The sequence below is a fragment of the Podarcis erhardii genome, assembly GCF_964252035.2.
Source record: "Podarcis erhardii genome assembly, chromosome: 2".
In the NCBI taxonomy this organism is placed as follows: Eukaryota; Metazoa; Chordata; class Lepidosauria; order Squamata; family Lacertidae; genus Podarcis; species Podarcis erhardii.
In genome coordinates, this window is record NC_138498.1 from 125,400,564 (window position 1) to 125,422,941 (window position 22,378).

The 22,378-nt window shown below is 46.2% G+C and overlaps 1 protein-coding gene and 1 pseudogene across 3 annotated transcripts in view; one reads left to right on the top strand and one right to left on the bottom strand.

The window, feature by feature from the left end:
- The first annotated feature begins 437 nt into the window (after positions 1-437).
- Positions 438-15,596, top strand: LOC309334668 (uncharacterized protein). 2 transcript variants are annotated; one of them, XM_081849187.1, is made up of 2 exons: positions 438-538; positions 11,068-14,469. In XM_081849187.1, exon 2 carries the CDS (start codon positions 11,178-11,180, stop codon positions 13,149-13,151), a length of 1,974 nt encoding a protein of 657 aa, XP_081705313.1. In that variant the 5' UTR covers positions 438-538; positions 11,068-11,177; the 3' UTR covers positions 13,152-14,469. The 2 variants fall into 2 exon arrangements, with proteins under 2 accessions (XP_081705313.1, XP_081705312.1); XM_081849186.1 differs by lacking the exon at positions 438-538 and adding an exon at positions 7,439-7,533 and having other exon boundaries at positions 11,068-15,596.
- Positions 15,597-20,053: 4,457 nt separating this feature from the next.
- LOC309334732 (H-2 class II histocompatibility antigen, E-S beta chain-like) overlaps positions 20,054-22,378 on the bottom strand; it is a 44,596-nt pseudogene continuing 42,271 nt past the window's right edge. The window contains exon 6 of the transcript XR_014161666.1: positions 20,054-20,374. The product of XR_014161666.1 is annotated as an H-2 class II histocompatibility antigen, E-S beta chain-like (transcript). The remainder of the gene's footprint in view (positions 20,375-22,378) is intronic.

Genomic DNA, 22,378 nt, shown 5'->3' on the forward strand with positions numbered 1-22,378 from the left:
CCAGCGGTCAGGCTCCAGCTACTTTCCTTCTGCATCTCCAGCTCTCTCCATTCAATAATGCAAGGCTGAGAGATGGAGGTCCAACCCCAAGAACATTCTCCAACTGAGCACTCCTTCAACTGACCACAAGAACCAAGCCTTGTTACCAGACTTATATATGGGTCTCCCAAATCTACAGGTCAAAGGGGACAGAATGTGGCCCAAGGGGTGGAGGATTATAGTGCAGAGGATGAAGAACTTCACGATGAATTAATATTGGCCAGGTTCATGGAACATAGAGCTGCTCCCTTTCCTGTGAGAAACCACTTTTTATAAAACGTAAACCGCACAGTTCAACCGTATTCTAAGATAATGCTGCTTCATTAATGCTTAATTAAGGGTTAGGAAAGGCTGATGATGCATTACCATTATTTAACATTATTTCATCTGTCTTTCCTAAAAACTTGGAACATAAGGAGGACAGGAAAGAATGTACGAGACGTTAAAATAAGAGCAGGTGCTAATTGATGTGTGTAATATTCCTTTGTTCTCTTCCTAGGTTTCCTTCCCCCCCCCCCCGCTCCTCCCTGTTGAAAGAAGACAATGGAGAAGGCAGTCAAAATTCTGGAGGGCCATGTCCAATGGGAATAACAAAGAAACCATATAAATTCATGGAATGTGAAAAGAGAGAGGAGAAACAATTTGAAAGTATGGAGTGTGGGAAGAGTTTCACTGACAGTGGAACACTTGGAAAACATCAACGGACTCACACAGGAGAGAAACCATTTAAATGCATGGAGTGTGGAAAAAGCTTTGGTTGGAGTTCAAACCTTCGTATACATAAACACACACACACGGGGGAGAAACCATATAAATGTAAGGAGTGTGGAAAGAGCTTCAGTCAGATTGGACACCTTAAAAACCATCAACGAACCCACACAGGGGAAAAACCATATAAATGTATGGAGTGTGGAAAGAGCTTCACTGATAGTGGATCATTTAGAAAACATCAACAGACACACACGGGCGAGAAACCATTCAAATGCATGGAATGTGTAAAGAGCTTCAGTCAGCGTAGATACCTTAGAATCCATCAACGGATTCACACAGGGGAGAAACCATTTAAATGTTTGGAGTGTGGAAAGAGCTTCACTGATAGTGGAACATTTAGAAGACATCAACGGACTCACACAGGGGAGAAACCATTTGAATGTATGCTGTGTGGTAAGAGCTTCACTGTTAGTAGAACACTTAGAATGCATCATCGAACTCACACAGGGGAAAAACCATATAAATGTATGGATTGTGGAAAGAGATTCAGTCACAGTGAATCACTAAGAAAACATCAATGGACTCACACAGGGGAGAAACCATTTAAATGCATGGAGTGTGGAAAGAGCTTTATTGATGGTACAGCACTTAGTATCCATCATCAAACTCACACAGGGGAAAAACCATTTGAATGTATGGTATGTGGAAGATGCTTCGCTTGTAGTGGAACACTTAGAATCCATCAACGGACTCACACAGGGGAAAAACCATTTGAATGTATGGAATGTGGAAAGAGCTGTATTGATGGTACGGCACTTAGAATCCATCAACGGACTCACACAGGGGAAAAACCATTTGAATGTATGCTGTGTGGTAAGAGCTTCACTTCTAATGGAGCAGTAAAAAGACATCAATGGACTCACTCAAGGGAAAAACCATTAAAATGCATGGAATGTGGAAAGAGTTTTATTGAGAGTAGAGACCTGAGAGCCCATTATCGAACTCACACTGGGGAGAAACCTTTTAAATGCACCGAGTGCGGAAAGAGCTTCAATCGCAGTGGAACACTTAGAAAACATAAATGGACTCACACAGGGGAGAAACCATTTAAATGCATGGAATGTGGAAAGAGCTTTATTGATGGTACAGCACTTAGTATCCATCATCAAACTCACACAGGGGAAAAACCATTTGAATGTATGCTGTGTGGTAAGAGCTTCACTTCTGATGGAGCAGTAAGAAGACATCAATGGACTCACTCAAGGTTAAAACCATTAAAATCCATGGAATGTGGAAAGAGTTTTATTGAGAGTAGAGAGCTGAGAACCCATTATCGAACTCAGACTGGGGAGAAACCATTTAAATGCACCGAGTGCGGAAAGAGCTTCAATCGCAGTGGAACACTTAGAAAACATAAATGGACTCACACAGGGGAGAAACCATTTAAATGTAAGGAGTGTGGAAAAGGTTTCACCAATGCTGGAAATGTTAGAAGACATCAACGGACTCACACAGGAAAAATCATTTAAATGTATGGAGAGTTGAAAGAGTTTCTTTCAGAGTGGAACCCTAATTTCACACACAGGAAACTTAGACGACATCAACAGACTCACTCGGGGACAAGCAAATAAATGTATGGAGTGTGGAAAGAGTGTCAATAGAAGTGGAAACCTTAGCAAACACCAGCGAACTCAAAAAGGGAAAACCACTTACGTATATGGAGCGTACATCGAGCTTCAGTCCTGATGTTCTTAGAAACCATCAATGGACTCGCAAGGAGGAAAAGCTTTAAGAGTTAAAACCCTACAATCCACAAACTGAAAAATCTTAAATGGTTTGAATGGAAGGAGTGTTGGAAGTGTTTCAATTGCTTTATATATAGATAATTTTATTAATACAGTGGTACCTCGGGTTACATACGCTTCAGGTTACAGACTCTGCTAACCCAGAAATAGTGCTTCAGGTTAAGAACTTTGCTTCAGCATGAGTCTTGGAACTTTGAAGTGTCAGGCATAGCTCTAATGGCTTTAGCCCAAACGTAGCAGAGTTTTCCTGCACAGCGAAGAAGCTAGTTGAGGTGGAAATGACTAGTCAGCTAGACTCAGAATAACTATTTACAGGATTTATTAAAAGGAAAAGAAACCAGCAGAGTTTCTGCATACAAAACAAAGTAAAATAAACCCTTTCTCTCTCTCTCTCTTAACCATACACAGCACTCCTACTTCTAACACACCACACCCCAAACTGTGCTAGCATTCCTAGATAACAGAGTTGAGTGCTGGTCGTTAACCAATCGGAGTAAGTAGTTTTTAGGTCAAGCAGACCTTGGCTTTCTGCCAAGAGTAAATTGACACTGCCTTGAGTTAATTGTGTGAAGCCAGAATCTGTAAGTTTTCATGAGAATCAATTAACAGAAACTGAACACCCCCTCACAGATTCTGCTGGACAATTAACATCAAATAACACCTATGTAGGAGATTATTTTTCCAGCAAACCTAAACCCTTGCACATTTGCTTGTTCTTTATCTTTGCCAATGGTTTAGTTAATACATGTGCTACATTTTCTTCACTTGATACATAAAGTACATGTGATTATATTGTCTTGTACACAGCAACGTACATTTTGGTATTTTACAGAGATATGTTTGGAACGTGATTTGAAACCCTCTGTTTTACTTAAGGTTATACAAGCCTGATTATCAATGTAAATTTGTACTGGTTCTCCACAATTTACATTTAAATCTGCTAACAAATGCTTGAAATAAATCACTTCGTTGCACAATTCACTCAATGCGGCGTACTCGGATTCCGTTGATGACACACTTACAACGTCTTGCTTGCGTGACCGCCAGCTGATTAAAGCTCCACCGACCATTATGACTAGTCCTGTGACAGATTTTCTATCTGGCAAATTTCCCCAGTCACTATCACAGTAGCAACTCAACATTTCATCCTCTGAAGAATTTAATTGTAACATATAGCCAATTGTCTGTTTGAGGTATCTCAGAACTTGTTTTACCCCTTTCCAGGCATTTAGTGTGGGTTTTGAGACCAATCTACTCAATATGCCTACTGCATAGCTAATATCAGGTCTGGACCATTGTGCTAGATACAATAAACTTCCAATTACAGAATGATATATATCAGGATGTTCAAATTCAGGACTCTCATCTATATGAAGTGTTTTTATGAAACCTGGATCCATAGGCACCACTGCCCCTTTGCAATCCTGCATCCTGTATGTAGTCAGTAGTTGTTTAACTTTGTTCTGCTGACTAATTAGGCAGCTGCCATCTTGGGCCCAGCACACTTCCAACCCTAGATATGTCCTAACCGGGCCTAAGTCCTTCATTTTGAACTTACTGGACAATTGCTTGGCAAACCTTTTAGTTTATCTGTTTTGCAAGCATACAATATATCATCTACATAAATCAGACAAAACTCTTGATCACTGCCTGTACCACGTACATAAACACAATTGTCAGCTGTACTCTGCTTGAAACCAAATGACACTAAGGCCTCATGGAAACATTTGTTCCAAGATCTTGCCGCCTGTTTGAGACCATATAGAGCTTTGTTTAATTTCAACACTCTATAGGAACCTGTCTCATAACCAGGCAGTTCGGCTAGATACAGGTCTTCTGATATTGATGCATGTAAATATGCAGTCTGGATATCAAAATGGTTTAACAGGAGTTTTCTCTTTGCTCCAAGCGTTAGAATCAGCCTTACACTGTCCCCCTTAGCAGTAGGGGGGAAAGTCTCATCATAATCTTTTCCAGGCCTCTTTTCCAGGCCCACCTTCTCCTGCTGGTCTAACGCACAGTCTCTTTCCTGTAGCGCAGCAAACTTTAACTGTAAACTGTGTAGGTGTTCCTGCATTGTAACCCCAGGCTGTAACATTGCCTTGTACAATGCCTTGCGAATGAACAGCTTGGAAACCGCTGTCTCACGCACATGGAGTTCTTTAAGTGCTTGCCACACACCTCTAGCTGTCTTGATTCCCCTCACATACGGCAACTGGGAATCTTCCAGTCCCAAGACAATTGTGGCCCTTGCTCTTTGGTCTTTATCAAGGTCTTCATCATCAGGCTTCGCAGGAAACTTACTCACCACTTGCCAGAGACGATCCCTCTGCAGCACTGCCTGCATGCGTTCCGACCACAGGCTAAGAACAGTTTCAGGTTAAGAACGGACCTCCAGAACGAATTAAGTACTTAACCTGAGGCACCACTGTATATACGGTAATTTTATTTACAAATTGCGTTCAAAAATGGAAGCATTCACTTCTGGGTTCTTGGCATTTGAAAGCCCCAAACGTTCAACTTACAAAGCGTTCTACAACCGAGATTCCACTGAGAATCCAGCAATAGTGTGTTGTCTAACAATAACGAAAATCTAGCAGTGCGAAGCCACCTCTATTTTTAGTATCTATCAAAATTTTATACTTTATTCTTGGTGTTTTCCCCCTGGCAGAGTAATCATGAAATATCTCTTTGCCATTCATTAAAGAAGCTTGTATTATTTATTATTGGTATCATTTAGAATAAAAACAGTATCTTAGGTAAAAGATTTCTCTTTATGCTTGAAATCCTTCGTAAAAGTTAAAATTTAATCCTGCCCCATATTTCCAAATGTTTTTAACATTTTTTGATACTCTAACGTAATTGGAATATGTTGTAATTCAGTGTTTTTCAAATAAACCCTTATTTAGTCTCCATCTATACAATGAACTCTTTTCACCCCTCATTATCATCCATGTTGAGTTTTGATCTGATATAGTTCTTGGCTGGATCTCTACAGTCTTTAATCCTGTAGGCAGTTCCTTCAATATCCAGATCATGTTTCTTCTTCCCGCAGAATCCTTTGAATCAGAAGAACATGTTTACTCTTGTTCTAATGGGGATCTGAATCTCCAAGCATCTGGGTTGGCAAACTAAGGCCTGTGGGCTGGATCAGGCGCAATTGCCTTCTAGATCCGGCCTGCGGATGGTCCGGGAATCGCCGCATGGATTGCCAGCACGCACGTTCTTTCCCTCTCCCTCACCCGGCGGCGCTTTTCTCCTCAGGGACGAGCAATCTTGTCCCACACCGGGTGCCATCAACGGGGGGAGTCGGCTCACCCGCCTGCCTGCCTCCGAAGGGTGGCACTGGGAAGGGGGTGTGACGCTGGCTGCTGCTGAGTTTTCCTCCTGCTCCTCCTCCCTCTCCCTCAATCCGCCCTTCCTTCCTTTTCTGCGCACCTTCTCCGTGCCGCTTCCTCACGCGCTTTCTTCGTCACCCCCTCCCTCCTTCATTCCTCCCATGGCATTCAGGCGGTTTGTTGCAGCGGCCGCAGCTGCCACTTGCGGGTTGGGAAGCAGCAGCAGTTGGTGGGTAAATGCTCTGGCAATGCCCCCGTTCCCCTGCCTCCGTCTGTGGCTCCGCCGGGGCTTCTGCTTCTGTCTTCACCGGCCAACACAGCCTCCAACCTGCCCTGGCACCTGGCTGGAGAAGCCAAACTGGGGCTACTGGGACGACAACTGGGACAGGTAAAGCCAAACATCTTCAGGCCTCTTTGCGGGCGGACCAAAATTGCTCATTTCCCCCCAAAATATAGTCCGGCCCCCAACAAGGTCTGAGGGACAGTGGACTGGCCCCCTGCTGAAAAAGTTTGCTGACCCCTGATCTAGTAGATCCATTGTTGTAACAATATCAAAAAAGTATTTGGTATTTTGCCTTCTTTTGAGATACTTTCCCTCAGTGTTCTGTCATAGTCCAGTGATACTACTCCATTTTTTTTCGTGAAGAATTTATTTTCTGTACATTTGTGTGTATATGTGTGTATGAAAATTAATAAAGAGAAATTAAAAAAAATAATAAATTCACCAGTAATAATTATATTTCTGTCATAAACCTCAGACATACTTTCCTCCAGTAGTTGGAAGAAATCTCATGCGAAAAGTGGGTCTGAATCTGAAAGTCCCAGTCCCAAATCTTAATCCTGCCACCCTAAGATATTATAAGCAAGCCCCACATTCCTCTTTCCACCTGCAATAGGGAGGTTAGAACAACACTAAATACCCTGCGGGGATCATAAGAGCCACAATTGCTTAAAATTGCAGGGAGAGATAGAAAAAGTGGATTTGAAATGACCCAACCACAAGATGAAAAGTCTCCCTACTAAATGAGGGAATGGGGAGGCATGGGGGTGGGGCTGTTGAAGTCTCCCTGCTGGCAAGGGAATTCCAGAGCAATGGCGCCTCTGTCTGTCTGGAATCCCTCCCTGCCTCTGAATCCAGTGGGGGGTTTTTTAAGGGGGGGAGGAGGGGGGCTGGTGTTTGAAGCGGGGCTTGGCTGTTAGGGGGCGTAGCTCAGCAATGCAGCAGTTGCTCTGCATGCAGAAGGACCCAGGTTGAGTGCTTGGCCTGCAGAAGGAGGCCCAGAAGGAGACCCTCCCCCTCCCTGCCGCCCCCCGTGAGACTCCCCGTGAGGAGGAGAGGCAGTTGGGGGGAGGGGGCCGGGTCCCCATGGAGCCCCCAGAGCAGGAGGCCAGAGGCAGCGCCGTCCCGTCTTCTTCCCCTCCGGACGCAGGGAGGGGCTGCTCTACGTTCGTAGCTCTAGGGATGCGCGCGTCTGAAAAGTGTCGCCCGAAGTGTCGCCGCGAAATGCGCCGGAAGTTGCCAGACCGGAAAAGGAGGAGGGGCGTCGATGAAGAGCCCCCCTCCCCCCCCGTCGCCGCCCTTTCTATTGCAGACCAGGAAAGCGGACTAATCTGGAGCCAGGGAGGCGGAGGACCAAGAGGTAAAGAGGGAGGGAGAGGAGGGGGGGAATAGGGGAGGGGGGATTAGGGGAGACCCCCCCGTAAGGAAAGCGCCCTCCCTGGGGCCCGTCGACAGGGGCCCCGATCCAGGCTCCGACCCAGGGGGGAAGGGGGGACCCAACACCTGCAGGGATCTACACCTGGCAAGATCTCCTGGGCAGCAGCAGCACCCCCAGACTCCCCTTTCTCTTTCCTGGGGGGCCGAGAGATGCTCAGCTGCCCTGCCCCCCCCCCTGGACGCCTTGGCGGGAAGGGGAAGGAGGACCCCAAGCAGGGCTGGGGGTGGGGCTGAGGCCCCCCATTCTCCCGCTTTGCCCCTGGCAGGAATCCCTGGGGTCGTGGGGCGCCTGGCTGGGGAAAAGGAGAGAGGGAGTCCAGGGAAGGGTTAAAGGAAGGGGAGGAGCCTCGACAGAGACCCCTCCCCTTCCATCACATCTTATTCCCCAGTCTCCCTGCTGGCAGTCCCAGATCATCATTGCCATACAGGATTTCCCTGAATTCCACCATTTGCTAGCCAAGCCCAAACCCAAAAGTCCCACTGAGATGATGATTGATAATATTGTCATTTATCCATTTTAGACCCCTAAGTAGTAGCAATTGCAAGGACATTGTGCTGCTCTCTTCTGTACAGTTCCACCCCTATTTCAGACCTTGTGGCCGATTTAAATGTTTAGCTGCTGATAACATGGCAACGTTTAGCAGGTGATATTGGAGGTTTAGCTGGTAATAAACCACAAGTGATATTGTGAGTTTTGGTAAAGATAACATTATGATTTTTATCTGCTAATAGCCCTGCAATATTTAGCAGGTGATATTGTGAGGTTTAGCTGCTACTAACATTACAGTGTTTAGCTGGTAAGTTATCGCAATGTTGAAAAGCAGGTGTTGCCTAGGCCTTGCACACACTGTGATTCATAATATATTGCCAGCTCAGTATTAGGAAACAGTTATCACGATGTAAACTTCAAGCCAGTCTTGGGCAATATACCAATATATCACCCAGCTCTAATCATGACCTATATTTCTGACCCAGCGTACCATTGCTGATTTTACCAGTTTGTCCCCAGGAATCCCTGGGGTCGTGGGGCGCCTGGCGGGGGAAACGGAGAGAGGGAGTCCATGGAAGGGTTAAAGGAAGGGAGAGGAGCCTTGACAGAGACCCCTCCCCTTCCAGCACCCCTGACCCCCACCCCCATCACGCAACCTCCCTGCTGAGGGTTTTGGCTGTCCCAGATCATCTGTATTCACTAAGACTTATCTCCATACTTTGGATTGTCCTGAATACCACCAATTATAGCCTAGCCCAAACCCAAAAGTTCTGCTAGGATGCATCTTGACTTCCCTGCTGATGAAACTGAGTGTGTGATGATTGATAAGAGGTTGCCAGCCCTGAAAAGCCTTCAGCGCTTGCCTCAAGTCTTTGCACAATTATTACACAAAAACCCCAAGATGTGTGGAGTATTCTGCTCACAAGGTTGCACATTCATTTTTACTGCTTCATAGAATCATAGAATCATAGAGTTGGAAGAGACCACAAGGGCCATCGAGTCCAACCCCCTGCCAAGCAGGAAACACCATCAGAGCACTCCTGACATATGGCTGTCAAGCCTCTGCTTAAAGACCTCCAAAGAAGGAGACTCCACCACATGTTCCAGTTTGTCAGTGTCCTTCTTGAACTGTGGTGCCCAGAACTGGGCACAGTACTCCAGGTGAGGTCTGACCAGAGCAGAATACAGTGGCACTATTACTTCCCTTGATCTAGATGCTATACTCCTATTGATGCAGCCCAGAATTGCATTGGCTTTTTAAGCTGCCACGTCACACTGTTGGCTCATGTCAAGTTTGTGGTCAACCAAGACTCCTAGATCCTTTTCACATGTACTGCTCTCAAGCCAGGTGTCACCCATCTTGTATTTGTGCCTCTCATTTTTTTTGCCCAAGTGCAATACTTTACATTTCTCCCTGTTAAAATTCATCTTGTTTGTTTTGGCCCAGTTCTCTAATCTGTCAAGGTCGTTTTGAAGTGTGATCCTGTCCTCTGGGGTGTTAGCCACCCCTCCCAGTTTGGTGTCATCTGCAAATTTGATCAGGATGCCCTTGAGTCCATCATCCAAGTGGTTGATAAAGATGTTGAATAAGACCGGGCCCAAGACATAACCCTGTGGCACCCCACTAGTCACTCTTCTCCAGGATGAAGAGGAGCCATTGATGAGCACCCTTTGGGTTCGGTCAGTCAGCCAGTTACAAATCCACTGAGTGGTAGCATAGTCAAGTCTGCATTTTACCAGCTTCTTTACAAGAATATCATGGGGCACCTTGTCAAATGCCTTGCTGAAATCAAGTTAGGCTACATCCACTGCGTTCCCTTCATGTACCAGGCTTGTAATTCTGTCAAAAAACGAGATCAGGTTCGTCTGACATGACTTATTTTTCAGAAATCCATGCTGACTATTGGTGATCACAGCATTCCTTTCTAGGTGCTCACAGACTGTTTGCTTAATGATCTGCTCCAGAATCTTCCCTGGTATTGATGTCAGACTGACTGGGTGGTAATTATTTGGGTCCTCTCTTTCCCCCTTTTTGAAAATAGGGACAATATTTGCCCTCCTCCAGTCTGCCGGGACTTCGCCTGTTCTCCAGGAATTCTCAAAGATGACTGCCAGTGGTTCTGAGATCACATCTGCCAGTTCTTTTAATACTCTTGGATGCAGTTCATCTGGCCCTGGAGACTTGAATACATCTAAACTAGCCAAGTATTCTTGTACTATCTCCTTAGTTATTCTGGGCTGTGTTTCCTCTGCTGAATCATTTGTTCCAAATTCTTCAGGTCGGGCATTGTTTTCTTTATCGGAGAAGGAGAAGACTGAGGCAAAGAAGGCATTGAGGAGTTCAGCCCTTTCTGTGTCCCCTGTTTGCATTTCACCATCTTCTCCTCTGAGTGACACCAGATAAGACTCCCATCCTCCCTGGCCATGGGCCATCCTTGCTTGGGCAGGTGGTACTTTGAGTCCAACCACATCTGGAGGGCCAGAGATGCCTCAACTCGGCATAGACGGTTCCTCTAGGGCTCAGTGTTACTTGGGAGCTGGTGCAACTGGATCTTAAGGGTTCTTGAGACATTTCCGAGGGATTGTGATTGGTATCCAGACCCTAACACTATAAAGCCAAGGTGAGCAGTTTATCAACCCTGTTGTTCGCTGGGGAAGACCTTCTGAAGGGAATGGTTTGCCCCCAACGTTAATTCCTTCCTTCATAGAACATAGAGCAGCTCCTTTTCCTGTGAGAAACCCCTTTTTATAAAACGTAAAGCCCAAAGTTCAACCATGTTATAAGATAATACTGCTTCAATAACAATAATTAAGGGTTATAAAAGGCTGATGATGTATGACCATTATTTTACATTATTTCATTTGCCTTTCTTAAAAATTTGGAACATATGGAGGACAGGAGAGATTGTAAAAGACGTTGAAATAAGAGCAGGTGCTAATTGTAATAGTACTCTGTTCTCTTCCTAGAAAACAAATAGGATTTTCTCCCCACCCCATCGAAAGAAGACAATAGAGAAGGCAGTCAGAATTTTGGTGGGCCATGTCCAATGGGACTAACGAAGAAACCATTTAAATAAATGGAGTGTGAAAAGAGAGAAGATAAACAATTTGAAAGTATGGAGTGTGGAAGGAGCTTCACTGACAGTGGAAAACTTAGAAAACATCAATGGACTCACACAGGGGAGAAACCATTTAATTGCATGGAGTGTGGAAAGAGCTTCACTGAGAGTGGAAAACTTAGAATTCATCAACGGACTCACACAGGGGAGAAACCATTTAAATGCATGGAGTGTGGAAAGAGCTTCACTACTAGCGGAAGCCTTAGAATTCATCTACGGACTCACACTGCGGAGAAACCTTTTAAATGTATGGAGTGTGGAAAGAGCTTCAGTGGGAGTGGACAGCTTAGAATACATCAATGGACTCACACAGGGGAGAAACCATTTGAATGTATGGAGTGTGGAAAGAGCTTCACTACTAGTGGAAGCCTTAGAATTCATCAACGGACTCACACAGGGGAGAAACCATTTAAATGCATGGAGTGTGGAAAGAGCTTCGGTCAGAGTGGACACCTTAGAATTCATCTACAGACTCACACAGGGGAGAAACCATTTAAATGCATGGAGTGTGGAAAGAGCTTCAGTCAGAGTGGACACCTTAGAATTCATCAACGGAGTCACACAGGGGAGAAATCATTTAAATGCATGGAGTGCGGAAAGAGCTTCAGTCACGGTGCATACCTTAGAATTCATCTACGGACTCACACAGGGGAGAAACCATTTAAATGCATGGAGTGTGGAAAGAGCTTCAATAGAAGTGGAAACCTTAGAATTCATCTACGGACTCACACAGGGGAGAAACCATTTAAATGCATGGAGTGTGGAAAGAGCTTCAATACAAGTGGACACCTTAGAATTCATCTACAGACTCACACAGGGGAGAAACCATTTAATTGCATGGAGTGTGGAAAGAGCTTCAGTAGGAGTGGACACCTTAGAATTCATCAACGAAGTCACACTGGGGAGAAACCTTTTAAATGTATGGAGTGTGGAAAGAGCTTCAGTGGGAGTGGACATCTTAGAATTCATCAACGGAGTCACACTGGGGAGAAACCTTTTAAATGTATGGAGTGTGGAAAGAGCTTCAGTGGGAGTGGACACCTTAGAATTCATCAACGGAGTCACACTGGGGAGAAACCATTTGAATGCATGGAGTGTGGAAAGAGCTTCAGTGGGACTGGACACCTTAGAATTCATCAACGGAGTCACACAGGGGAGAAACCATTTGAATGTATGGAGTGTGGAAAGAGCTTCAGTGGGAGTGGACACCTTAGAATTCATCAACGGAGTCACACTGGGGAGAAACCATTTGAATGCATGGAGTGTGGAAAGAGCTTCAATAGAAGTGGAAACCTTAGAATTCATCAACGGAGTCACACAGGGGAGAAACCATTTAAATGCATGGAGTGTGGAAAGAGCTTCGGTCAGAGTGGACACCTTAGAATTCATCAACGGAGTCACACAGGGGAGAAACCATTTAAATGCATGGAGTGTGGAAAGAGCTTCAATAGAAGTGGACACCTTAGAATTCATCAACGGACTCACACAGGGGAGAAACCATTTAAATGCATGGAGTGTGGAAAGAGCTTCGGTCAGAGTGGACACCTTAGAATTCATCTACAGACTCACACAGGGGAGAAATCATTTAAATGCATGGAGTGCGGAAAGAGCTTCACTACTAGTGGAAACCTTAGAATTCATCAACGGACTCACACTGGGGAGAAACCATTTCAATGCATGGAGTGTGGAAAGAGCTTCGGTCAGAGTGGACACGTTAGAATTCATCTACAGACTCACACAGGGGAGAAATCATTTAAATGCATGGAGTGCGGAAAGAGCTTCACTACTAGTGGAAACCTTAGAATTCATCAACGGACTCACACTGGGGAGAAACCATTTCAATGCATGGAGTGTGGAAGGAGCTTCAGTACAAGTGGAGGTCTTACAAAACATCAACAAACTCATACAGGGGAGAAACCATATAAGTCCTAGGGAAGTGGACAGAGGTTCTGTTGTAGTGGAAGTCTTACAAACCACCAAAAGACTCCGAGGGGTAAGAGCTGTAAGAGTGGAAACACCTACAGGCCATGAATTAACTCAAAGAAGAGAAAGGGTTTAAATAGAAGGAGTGTGGATCCTGATTTGGTTATTATGCAACACATTTTAGACTCTGGAACCTTTTTCTCTCCGAGTCGACACTTTCTTTCACATCAATAACAGGAAATCAGTCTTAATTGCATGCAGCGTATGTGAGCTTCTGTTGTTTGTAACGTGGTCTAGACATTTATTTAAAGTAATGAAGGTCACATTTCACAATAGTAAGCATAATATAATATTTAATGTGAATCAGTCGTGTTGCTGCTGAATGAGGGTGGACTGAGAGTGAGCTGGTGTTGGTGTTTGGTGGAGGGAGTTGGAAATGCTTGTATCTGGGAATGGAGAGCTGCTCAAAGTGGAGCTGAGACTGGTGGTCTTGCGTGAGGAGGGAAGGGGGCACAGGGAAGAAGGGGCCGTACCAGAGCATCTCAAAGCAATGTGCTGGGGGGCAGGAACCATGGTGACACAAGTGTGTGCAGAATGCTATCCCCACAAGGAAAGCGTAAGGATGAGTATAATGGGGAAGGAGGTTCAGGCAGGTCCCCAACCCAGAGTGCTAAGGGTCAGCTTCCTCCAAATCCACCAGCTGCCCCAAGGCAGGAGCCACCTCTTGGCCTGAGGGTGGAAAACCTCCGTCCACCTTTGCGACTGGACATGATCCGAGGGCAGTGATGGCAAACCTTTTCCAGACCGAGTACCCAAACTGCAACACAAAACCCACTTTTTCATCACAAAGTGCCAACTATTGCAATGCACTCTGTGTGGGGCTACCTTTGAAGGTGACCTGGAAACTACAACTAATGCAGAATGCGGCAGCTGCACTGGTGACTGGCAGTGGCCGCCAAGGCCACAGAACATCGGTCTTGAAAGGCCTATATTGGCTCCCAGTATGTTTCCGAGCACAATTCAAAGTGTTGGTGCTGACCTTTAAAGCCCTAAATGACCTCGGTCCAGTATACCTGAAGGAGCGTCTCCACCCTCATCGTTCTGTCCAGACACTGAGGTCCAGCGCCAAGGACCTTCTGGCAGTTGTCTCCCTGCGAGAAGCCAAGTTACAGGGAACCAGGCAGAGAGCCTTCTTGGTGGTGGCACCTGCCCTGTGGAACACCCTCCCACCAGATGGCAAAGAAAACAACTACCACCATTCTTTTAGAAGACATCTGAAAGCAGCCCTGTTTAGGGAAGCTTTTAATTTTTTATGCATTATTGTAATTTAATATTTTGTTGGAAGCCGCCCAGAGTGGCGGTTGGTGATGCCTGGGTCTTTTTTCCTCTGAGGAAATCCCTTCTTGTCTGCAGATGTTATAGTGTTTGCTCCCTGTCTTAGGGTGAGCTTGATGGTCCTGCTTCCTCCTCTGCCATCACATTGTGAACCGCCCTGAAATCTACAGTTGAAGTATAGAAATTTTAAAAATAAATGAATACATGTAAATATGGGTCCCTGGGAGTGTTTTCCCCTCCTTTCTCTCCTTTGGAACTCCCTGCCTAATGAAACCAAGAGGCGCCTTCTTCATTGTTCTCTTTTGGCACCTTTTGAAAATATTCTTGCTCAGACAAGTTGACCCAGATGTTGAGGAAGCTGAGGTGGTTTTAATGTTTTTTTTCATGTGTTTGAGCTTTAAAGCATGGTTGCGATTTTCCCCTTGTTTTATATTTTTGTAAAGCATTTTGAGGTGTTGCTTTTTCCCCACAATGAACTGATGTATAAATTTTATGAAGTGAAATAAATAAAACTACCCAGAGTGTTTTCCCCTCACCAGCCTCCTGTGATTCTTGGCAGGCTGAGGGGATTTATGACCCGCCCTCCCCACTAGCAAAAAGTGGTTTAAAAATGGTGTCTGGTCTGCTGCTCTGCTGGCTGACGCTGCCTCCCAGTCTGATAAAGGGGTGCAAAGGGGGCGAATGGAGTTTGTCTCATTTCCTCAGGAGGACTGTGGTGGATAAAGTCAGGACCCACCATGGGGGCCTAGGGTCTCCTTCCTCCTTGTTTCCCAGCCCCCAAATGCCAGGGTTTGGGGCCAAAAAGTGGGCTTGGGGGGTTTGTGGAGGTGCCATCACTTAAGGGGGTCATGAGGTGTGGCAGGTGGGGGTTTCATCTGGACATCCTTTGTGTTTCCTTCCAAGTCCTGAGGGGATACTAGAAATTCCCTCAGACCTTGGTCAACCTTGAGATTTCCTGTCAGTTTCCCCCAGAAACAACAAACAGGGCAGAGTCGGGGGGGATAATAATAATAAATAACAACAACAACAATTTATTATTTATACCCCACCCATCTGGCTGAGTTTCCCCAGCCACTCTGGGCGGCTCCCAAACAAGTATTAAAAACAATACAGCGTTAAATATTAAAAACTTCCCTGAACAGAATCCTGGAGTGTTTCTGTGGAGAAAAGGGCGGATATTTTTTTCTCCTCAGAACAGGCAGGGAAATTTCTGAGGAACCTGAGCAGGCACTGTAGCACCCTGCTTGTGGTTAATGCGTAGCTGGAATGAAATATTCAACGCAGCAATAGAGAAATTAAAATAATAATTTATTTGTCAGACAAATAAATGATAGGTACAGTGGTATATGGTTACCAAAGCTCTGCCTGCCCTCCAGCCCTGATGGCCAGCACTTATATTTCCTCAGTCCAGCCCCCTTGCTCCTCCTTTGGCTGCCTCTGTCCAATCAGCCTGGTTGAAATTCCTATTGGCTGTTTGCTAGAACCAATAATAAAAGATACACCCATTTCCTATTACCTTTTATGGGAGACAAAGAGCTATATTTCCTTCTATCCATAAATGGCAGACAAGTAGCCATATATCTTACATTTGCCTCGACAAGGCACCTTAATTACCAGATCACCTTTTGCCCGTTGCCCCTGCATTCCAAAACAAATGGCTAAAACAAATGGCTCGTGGTATTAAATTCTATCTAAACAGAGATCTTGGGTTCACATTCTCACACACCATCAATGAAATAAGAATCTAACATAAGAATCTAACATTTCTTACTTTCTAAATCCTTTGCCTAATTACATTAAGCCAACAAATCTCATACATAACATAGATAGCTTTTTAGAAGAAAATGCCTTTGCAAAGTAAAAAGGAACTCAGTAAAAAACAGCTTCAAAAGAAGCCTCTTCAGTTTACACCCCCCTTTCCCAGCCAGCTGCTTTTCCCATTAGCTCTTCCCAAAATTTATTGCCCTTTAACTCTCTCAGTATACCTTAAACCTTAGGAAAATATGGCTAGAGTCTGATGGGAGGCACATGGTATTATTTTCTGTTAAACAATAAATCTTACTATTTACCAACTCTTAATTAGTGTTTTTGCAGCTTGATTGTATTCTGTAATATGTAGGGTCAGTGTAACATTTGCTCCCAGCCTGTAATTCCCTTTTACAACTTTGAGAAACTTGTCTCCTACTACTGCTATAAATCAGGGGAGCCCTTGTTCAGGAGAGCAAGAAGATAAACAACTGCCAAAGTACTTAGCCAGCTGGTTTCTGCCTGGCATGAAACATACAAACATTGGCAAATATATCTTTAAGCTCATTTTAAAATACAGGCCTTGATCAGATGCCTCAAGTCAAGGGAGTCTCCCTCCGCCTGAGGTGTTTCCCGCTCTTTTCTCCTGAGGGAGCCCAAACATGAGGAGAAAATGGCTTCCCTGTGGAGATTGGCATCCTTCCCTCCTCAGGGCCTGAAGGATCAAGGAAGGGATGCCAAGGGGGGCAACGGACTCCATGTTTCCTCCTCCAAGGGGCCCAAAGTCAGATAAGTGGAGGAATAGAAAATTCCCTCAGGAATTTTAGTCACAGGAGGATTCAAAAAATGTTTTTCCTCCCCCTAAAAAGTTCATGTTTGTGGAAACACTAGAGAAGGCATTTGGCTCTCCTGAATAGCTAGTCTGAAATCAAATTCATAGTAGAATCACCTCAGGAGACCATGTGGAGGGTTTTCCCAGGGAAAAATGGCTCCTAAATCAGTTCCCCTTTGATGGTTTCCACATAGACTGGATTGAAACACGACTTTTCTTGCTTTTATTGGGATGATTGTGTGGTAAACCACCTTGGGGTTTTGAATGGTTACATTAAAAGGCCTTAAAGAAGTCAATAACCCAAAGGTGGTGAATGTTGGAGGTATGACTGAAGGTCACCTTCTTTCAGGTGAAGTTGTGTGGAAATGGGCAGATCAACCCTTTTTCTTACACCCAGGATTGTCAAGTGTGGCGCTCCTTGAATGTTGAAATCTAAAAGAAATAAAATAGTTAAAGGACCACAGAGGGAAGCTGAAGAAAATTTCATTTGTGCGACTCAGGGGAAATACTCTCAAGGCTGTGAAATCTGCTTCTGCCTTGAAGTGGGTCAGATGAGGATCCCAGTCAGAGGGCTGATCCTTAAGATCACAAAAAAGCAGGATATTTACAGAAAAATTAACAAACTACTCTCCCAGAGGAGATAAAGTCAGCAGGGTGAGGGTGGGGAGCAGGGACTCTCTCCGAAAACGGGACTCATCCTCTGTGTCGCAGGGCTGTGGGGAGAAGCTTGCAATAAATATATTTGGCCATTCACCATTTTACGGAATCGTAGAATTGGAAGGGACCCAATGTCATGGCTAAAAATTGGCCGCTGTTTCTTTAATGCTTAAAAAAGCTGGGTCAGCATGAGTCAGCGGCCTGTACCGGGTTGTATATATAGAGTGAGAAATGTTAGTTTCGTGTTGGGTTGGTTGGTTAGTTAGTGAAAGCTGGTAGTGTTGATGTGTGTACAGTTGGTCAGTCGCTCTTGCAAAAAGACTTTTAAGAATAAAAGCATAAAGTACTCTGCAGGGATACTCTTCTCATGGGCTCTTTTATGCCAACAAGGGTCCGAGGACCAGGCTGAGGCGACAAAGGGAGATCAGAACACTTTTTTATTTTTTACAAACACTGACAGGGTCATCTAGCCCAACCTCCTGCAATGAGTAATCTCAAGCATCCATGACAGATGGCCACCCAACCTAGAAACCTCAAATGGAGGAGAGTCTCTGGACAGTGGCTGAAGCAATAAAAATATAGACTCTCCCAAACCGTAGATGCAAACTGTATCTCAGGAGATGCAAACTGTATCTCAGTGGCGGAGCAGCTGCTCTGAGTGCAGAAGGCTCAATCCCTAGCGTCTCCAGGAAGGGCTAGAAGACTTTCCATTTGAAACCTCAAGGGAGCTACTGCCAGTCCGTGTGGGCATATTGGAGCAGATCTAGTGCAGACACTGCTGAGCTGGATGGAGTCAGTCCAAGGCAGCTTCCGGTGACCCTTTTTCCCCAGGTGAAGGGCAGCTCATCCAGGGAGAGTTGGGGGGAGGAGGTGGGTGTGGGGAACCTTCTCCAGCCCAAGGGCCACGTTCTCTTCTGGGGAACCTTCTGGGGGCCACACACCAACGGTGGGCAGGAGCAGAGCATCAAAGGCGAGTGTGAAGTTTTCACAGGAGACCAGTCTCTGCAGAAGTTCACCCTCCCCTCTCCATCCTCCGTCAAGGCAAGCAAGAAACATGAATAGAAGGACAAAATCCCAGCCAGGCAAAGACTCTGCAGGAAGGGGCAATGCAAGGCTGGGGAGAGTCCCAGGGGCCACATGTAACCCCTCCCCAATTCAGTTGTGAGGCTCCACATCAGGGCTTGAAGGACCAGTCCTGGCAGTCTGACGAGATTCATGGTTGTTTTCAGGGATGTAGCAGGAACGCCCCCCCCTTCCTTTCAAATGTACTGCACAAGCACCACACGCACCCCTCCCACCTTCCCCGACCCCGGAGATGCCCCATTTAGAGGGGCATCCCCTAAAAGCCTTCCGTAAATAAGGAAGCGCTAATTTGACAGCTCTCCGTATTGAAACCCTTCTTCTATAGCTTTTCCATGGGTTGACCGTAAAACTCTTCTTCGCCGTATTCTTTTCATGGGTAGACCAGTTTTCTGAACCCTAGGTCAAACGGCTGCTGCTTCAGCCAATCAGCGTTACCGAACAGCGCCCCTTGTGGCAGCTACACAGGTACTGCAGGCTAATGCGCACCCTTCTCTATACTTTGACAGCTCTCGATACAAAGTTTCCGGGTTTAATTGACCATGACTAATCCTATCAAAATGTGTTAAGTTGCTTCCGGAAGTGAAAGTGTCTTTGAACTCTCTTTGACAGTTTTTGTTATAAATTCACTATAAATCAGCCGTACGTCGGATTTGCACCGGACCACTTTTATTTTACTTCATATGACAAGGACTATCAAAGGGGGGTGGTCAGCCATAATCCCTAAAGCATGTGAGCACGTACTCTGCAGCCCTTCCCAGTTGGCATGGCAACCCTGATAGCCATCTTGATGGGCTCAGACAGAAGACCATCAAGGACACAACGGACTGCATACACGAATGGCTTCAACACAGACTATAACAAAAGAACAGTGACCGGATTCCCCCTCAGGGGGCAGGAAACTGCGCCTACCCTTTTGTCTTCCGAAAATGACTCATGGGGAGGGAGAGAAGGGAACCAGCCAGGTGTCATGATACTCACGTTACCTGTGCAACCCTTCCCCCGACCCCTCCTGTTTATAATGTAGTCATGATGTAGTTATGATGTATTTCTAGGGGTGTAATTTAGGGGATTAGGAACTAATAAAAGTTGGGGTCCTTCTTTGTTTGGGGCTTCCATTTTGCTTCGCCTAGTAGCGGGTGGGAGTCCTGTCGCGACAGTATCTAAATAAAGGCCAAGCCTACAGGCTGCTGATTTGCTTCAAGTCATCCTGATTGGTGTCTTTATTTTTATCCAAGGGAGCCCTCGGATTTTCCGGTAACAGGGACAGCTCAGGCTCCTCCTGGGAGATTCAAGGCACAAATTCTCTAGCAGAGAGGTGCAAAAAAGTAAAATCAGGTTGAGATAACTTGAAATCAACAAGCGGAAAGGGAAACGCAAGAAGAAGCTTTCCCCAAATGACAAGCAAGCAACAGAGGTGGGGGAGGGGTGGACACTGTTGTTCTTGATCTGTGACTCCTTCCATCCACCTTCCAAGGAGGTTTTCACCCTCTGAGCAAGGACAGAGGGCAACAGGCAGGAAGAACAGAGCTTCTCCACATCCCAGGATCCTGATCGAGCAGTGAAGTCTAACTGATGAGTCCTGCAGGCAGAGGAGAGAGAGACAAGCCCATCACTGTGGGGTGAGGAACGGGGAGAAAGGGGCAGAAGAATCCTTGGGAAGATTTGGGGGACACTCCATAGGGCGGCCATCAGATATTGTGAACTTCAATTCCTATTGCTGCCAGTTATGGGCCTGGCAGGGGGGACTCTGAGGAGGGAAGGAGGCAGAGGGAGGGAGACTTGGCTGGCTTTGGCAGTGGAGAAGAGGAGCTTCAGAAGAGACGAAGGAGATCTGTCTAGATCAGAAATGGGGAACCATGGACCCTGGAGCAAATGTGGCCCCCAAGCCAAACGCCAGCCCTGGTCTCCTCACTCAGCCTCTGCTAAGGAACTTTACTTGACTGTCTCCCAGGTGGGACATTCCCCTGGAGACCCCCTTCCAGGACATGATATTGGAGTGTGTGCATCAGGGGAAGGATTGATCCATAGAAAGCCCCTCCCCTCTGTTCCAAAGGGTCTGTGGCGAAAAAGCAAGCCATTCTAAAAGCAAGCCATGGTGGGGGGCTCACCAAGAAGCCAAGAGAAGGGGGTTGGGGGGGAGGAAGATGGAAGAGCAGAGAGGAAAGTTACCTGCAGGCTGAGGATCAGCTTGCTCTGGGAGAGAGAGAAAAGGATAGAAAGATTCAGTCAGCACCAGATATCCCCTGAAATAGCTTCTCTGGGAACACCCCCCCCCCACCCCACCCCCAAGATCAAGATCAAGATAACACAGTCCAGGCACAGCTAGGAACTTTTTTCTCTTGTTCTATGCTATGGACTATGAGGGGCAAATTAATAAAAAAAACAACTTTAAAATAAGGAATTAAATGTTTTGTAGTAAGTAATTGTATGTTTTGCAGTAAGCTGCAAAATATTTGTGTCCTTTTGAGTTGAGGAGGTTTAGGTCTTCATCTACAGGTTTAAACCTCAGACCATCTCCATAAGAGCTGAGGCTCCTTTTGAGGCACCAAGAGGGACCTCCTAGGAGTGGAGAAGGAACAGAACCTTCTCCAGACCCGCTGCCTAAGAAGAGGAGGGGAGCTTGGAGCCCAGTCCAGCCCCACACCCAACCCTCCCTCTCCCCCTGGCACCCCACCCTCACCTTTCTTGTTCTTCAGGTAAAGGGCGAGTCCAGTGGCCCCAAAGACCAGCCCCAGTACAATCCCCACAATCCCCGTCCACATCTTGCTCCTGGCAGAGTCCGACTGTGGCTCTGAAGGAAAAAGCCGAGAGTGAGGAAAGGCAGGCCTGGGATCAGCCCCCTGAGGGGGGAGCAACCCATCCAGCCCCCCAGCAATGCCCCCCACTCCCTTGAGCAGGAGATGGGTCAGGGCTGGCAAGGCGTCCTACCCCATTTCACCGTGACGGGGCCTTCGAAGCTGGCGTGCTCCACCTGGCAGGTGTAGACGTCTCCACGTTCTGGCTTTGTCTCCAGCATCACCTCAATATGGAAGGTCCAGTCCCCGTTCCGGATGAGGTCCGTGGTCCACACTTTGGGCTCCTCCTCCCCGTTCCTGAACCACTTGATCTCGATCCCCGCAGGGAAGAAACGGTTGACGGTGCAAATGAGCAGAGTGTTGTGTGGTGAAGATTCAACGTTGTCTGTGGGGGTGATCTTCACCTTGGGCTGGACTGTGGGGGGGGGGCAGGCAAGGGAGATGTGGAAGGAAGGTCAGAGATTTAGGGAGGGAGGGACCCAGAGGCTTCAAGGGAGGGAGGAGAGGGGAAGGAGGGGGAGTTTTCTTTCTTTTTTTCTTTCTCTTTCTTTCTTTCTTTCTTTCTTTTTTAGTGACGCGGCAGCTAAAAAAGCCAATGCTGCATCAATAGGAGTATAGCATCTAGATCAAGGGAAGTAATAGTGCCACTGTATTCTGCTCTGGTCAGACCTCACCTGGAGTACTGTGTCCAGTTCTGGGCACCACAGTTCAAGAAGGACACTGACAAACTGGAACATGTCCAGAGGAGGGCAACCAAAATGGTCAAAGGCCTGGAAACGATGCCTTTG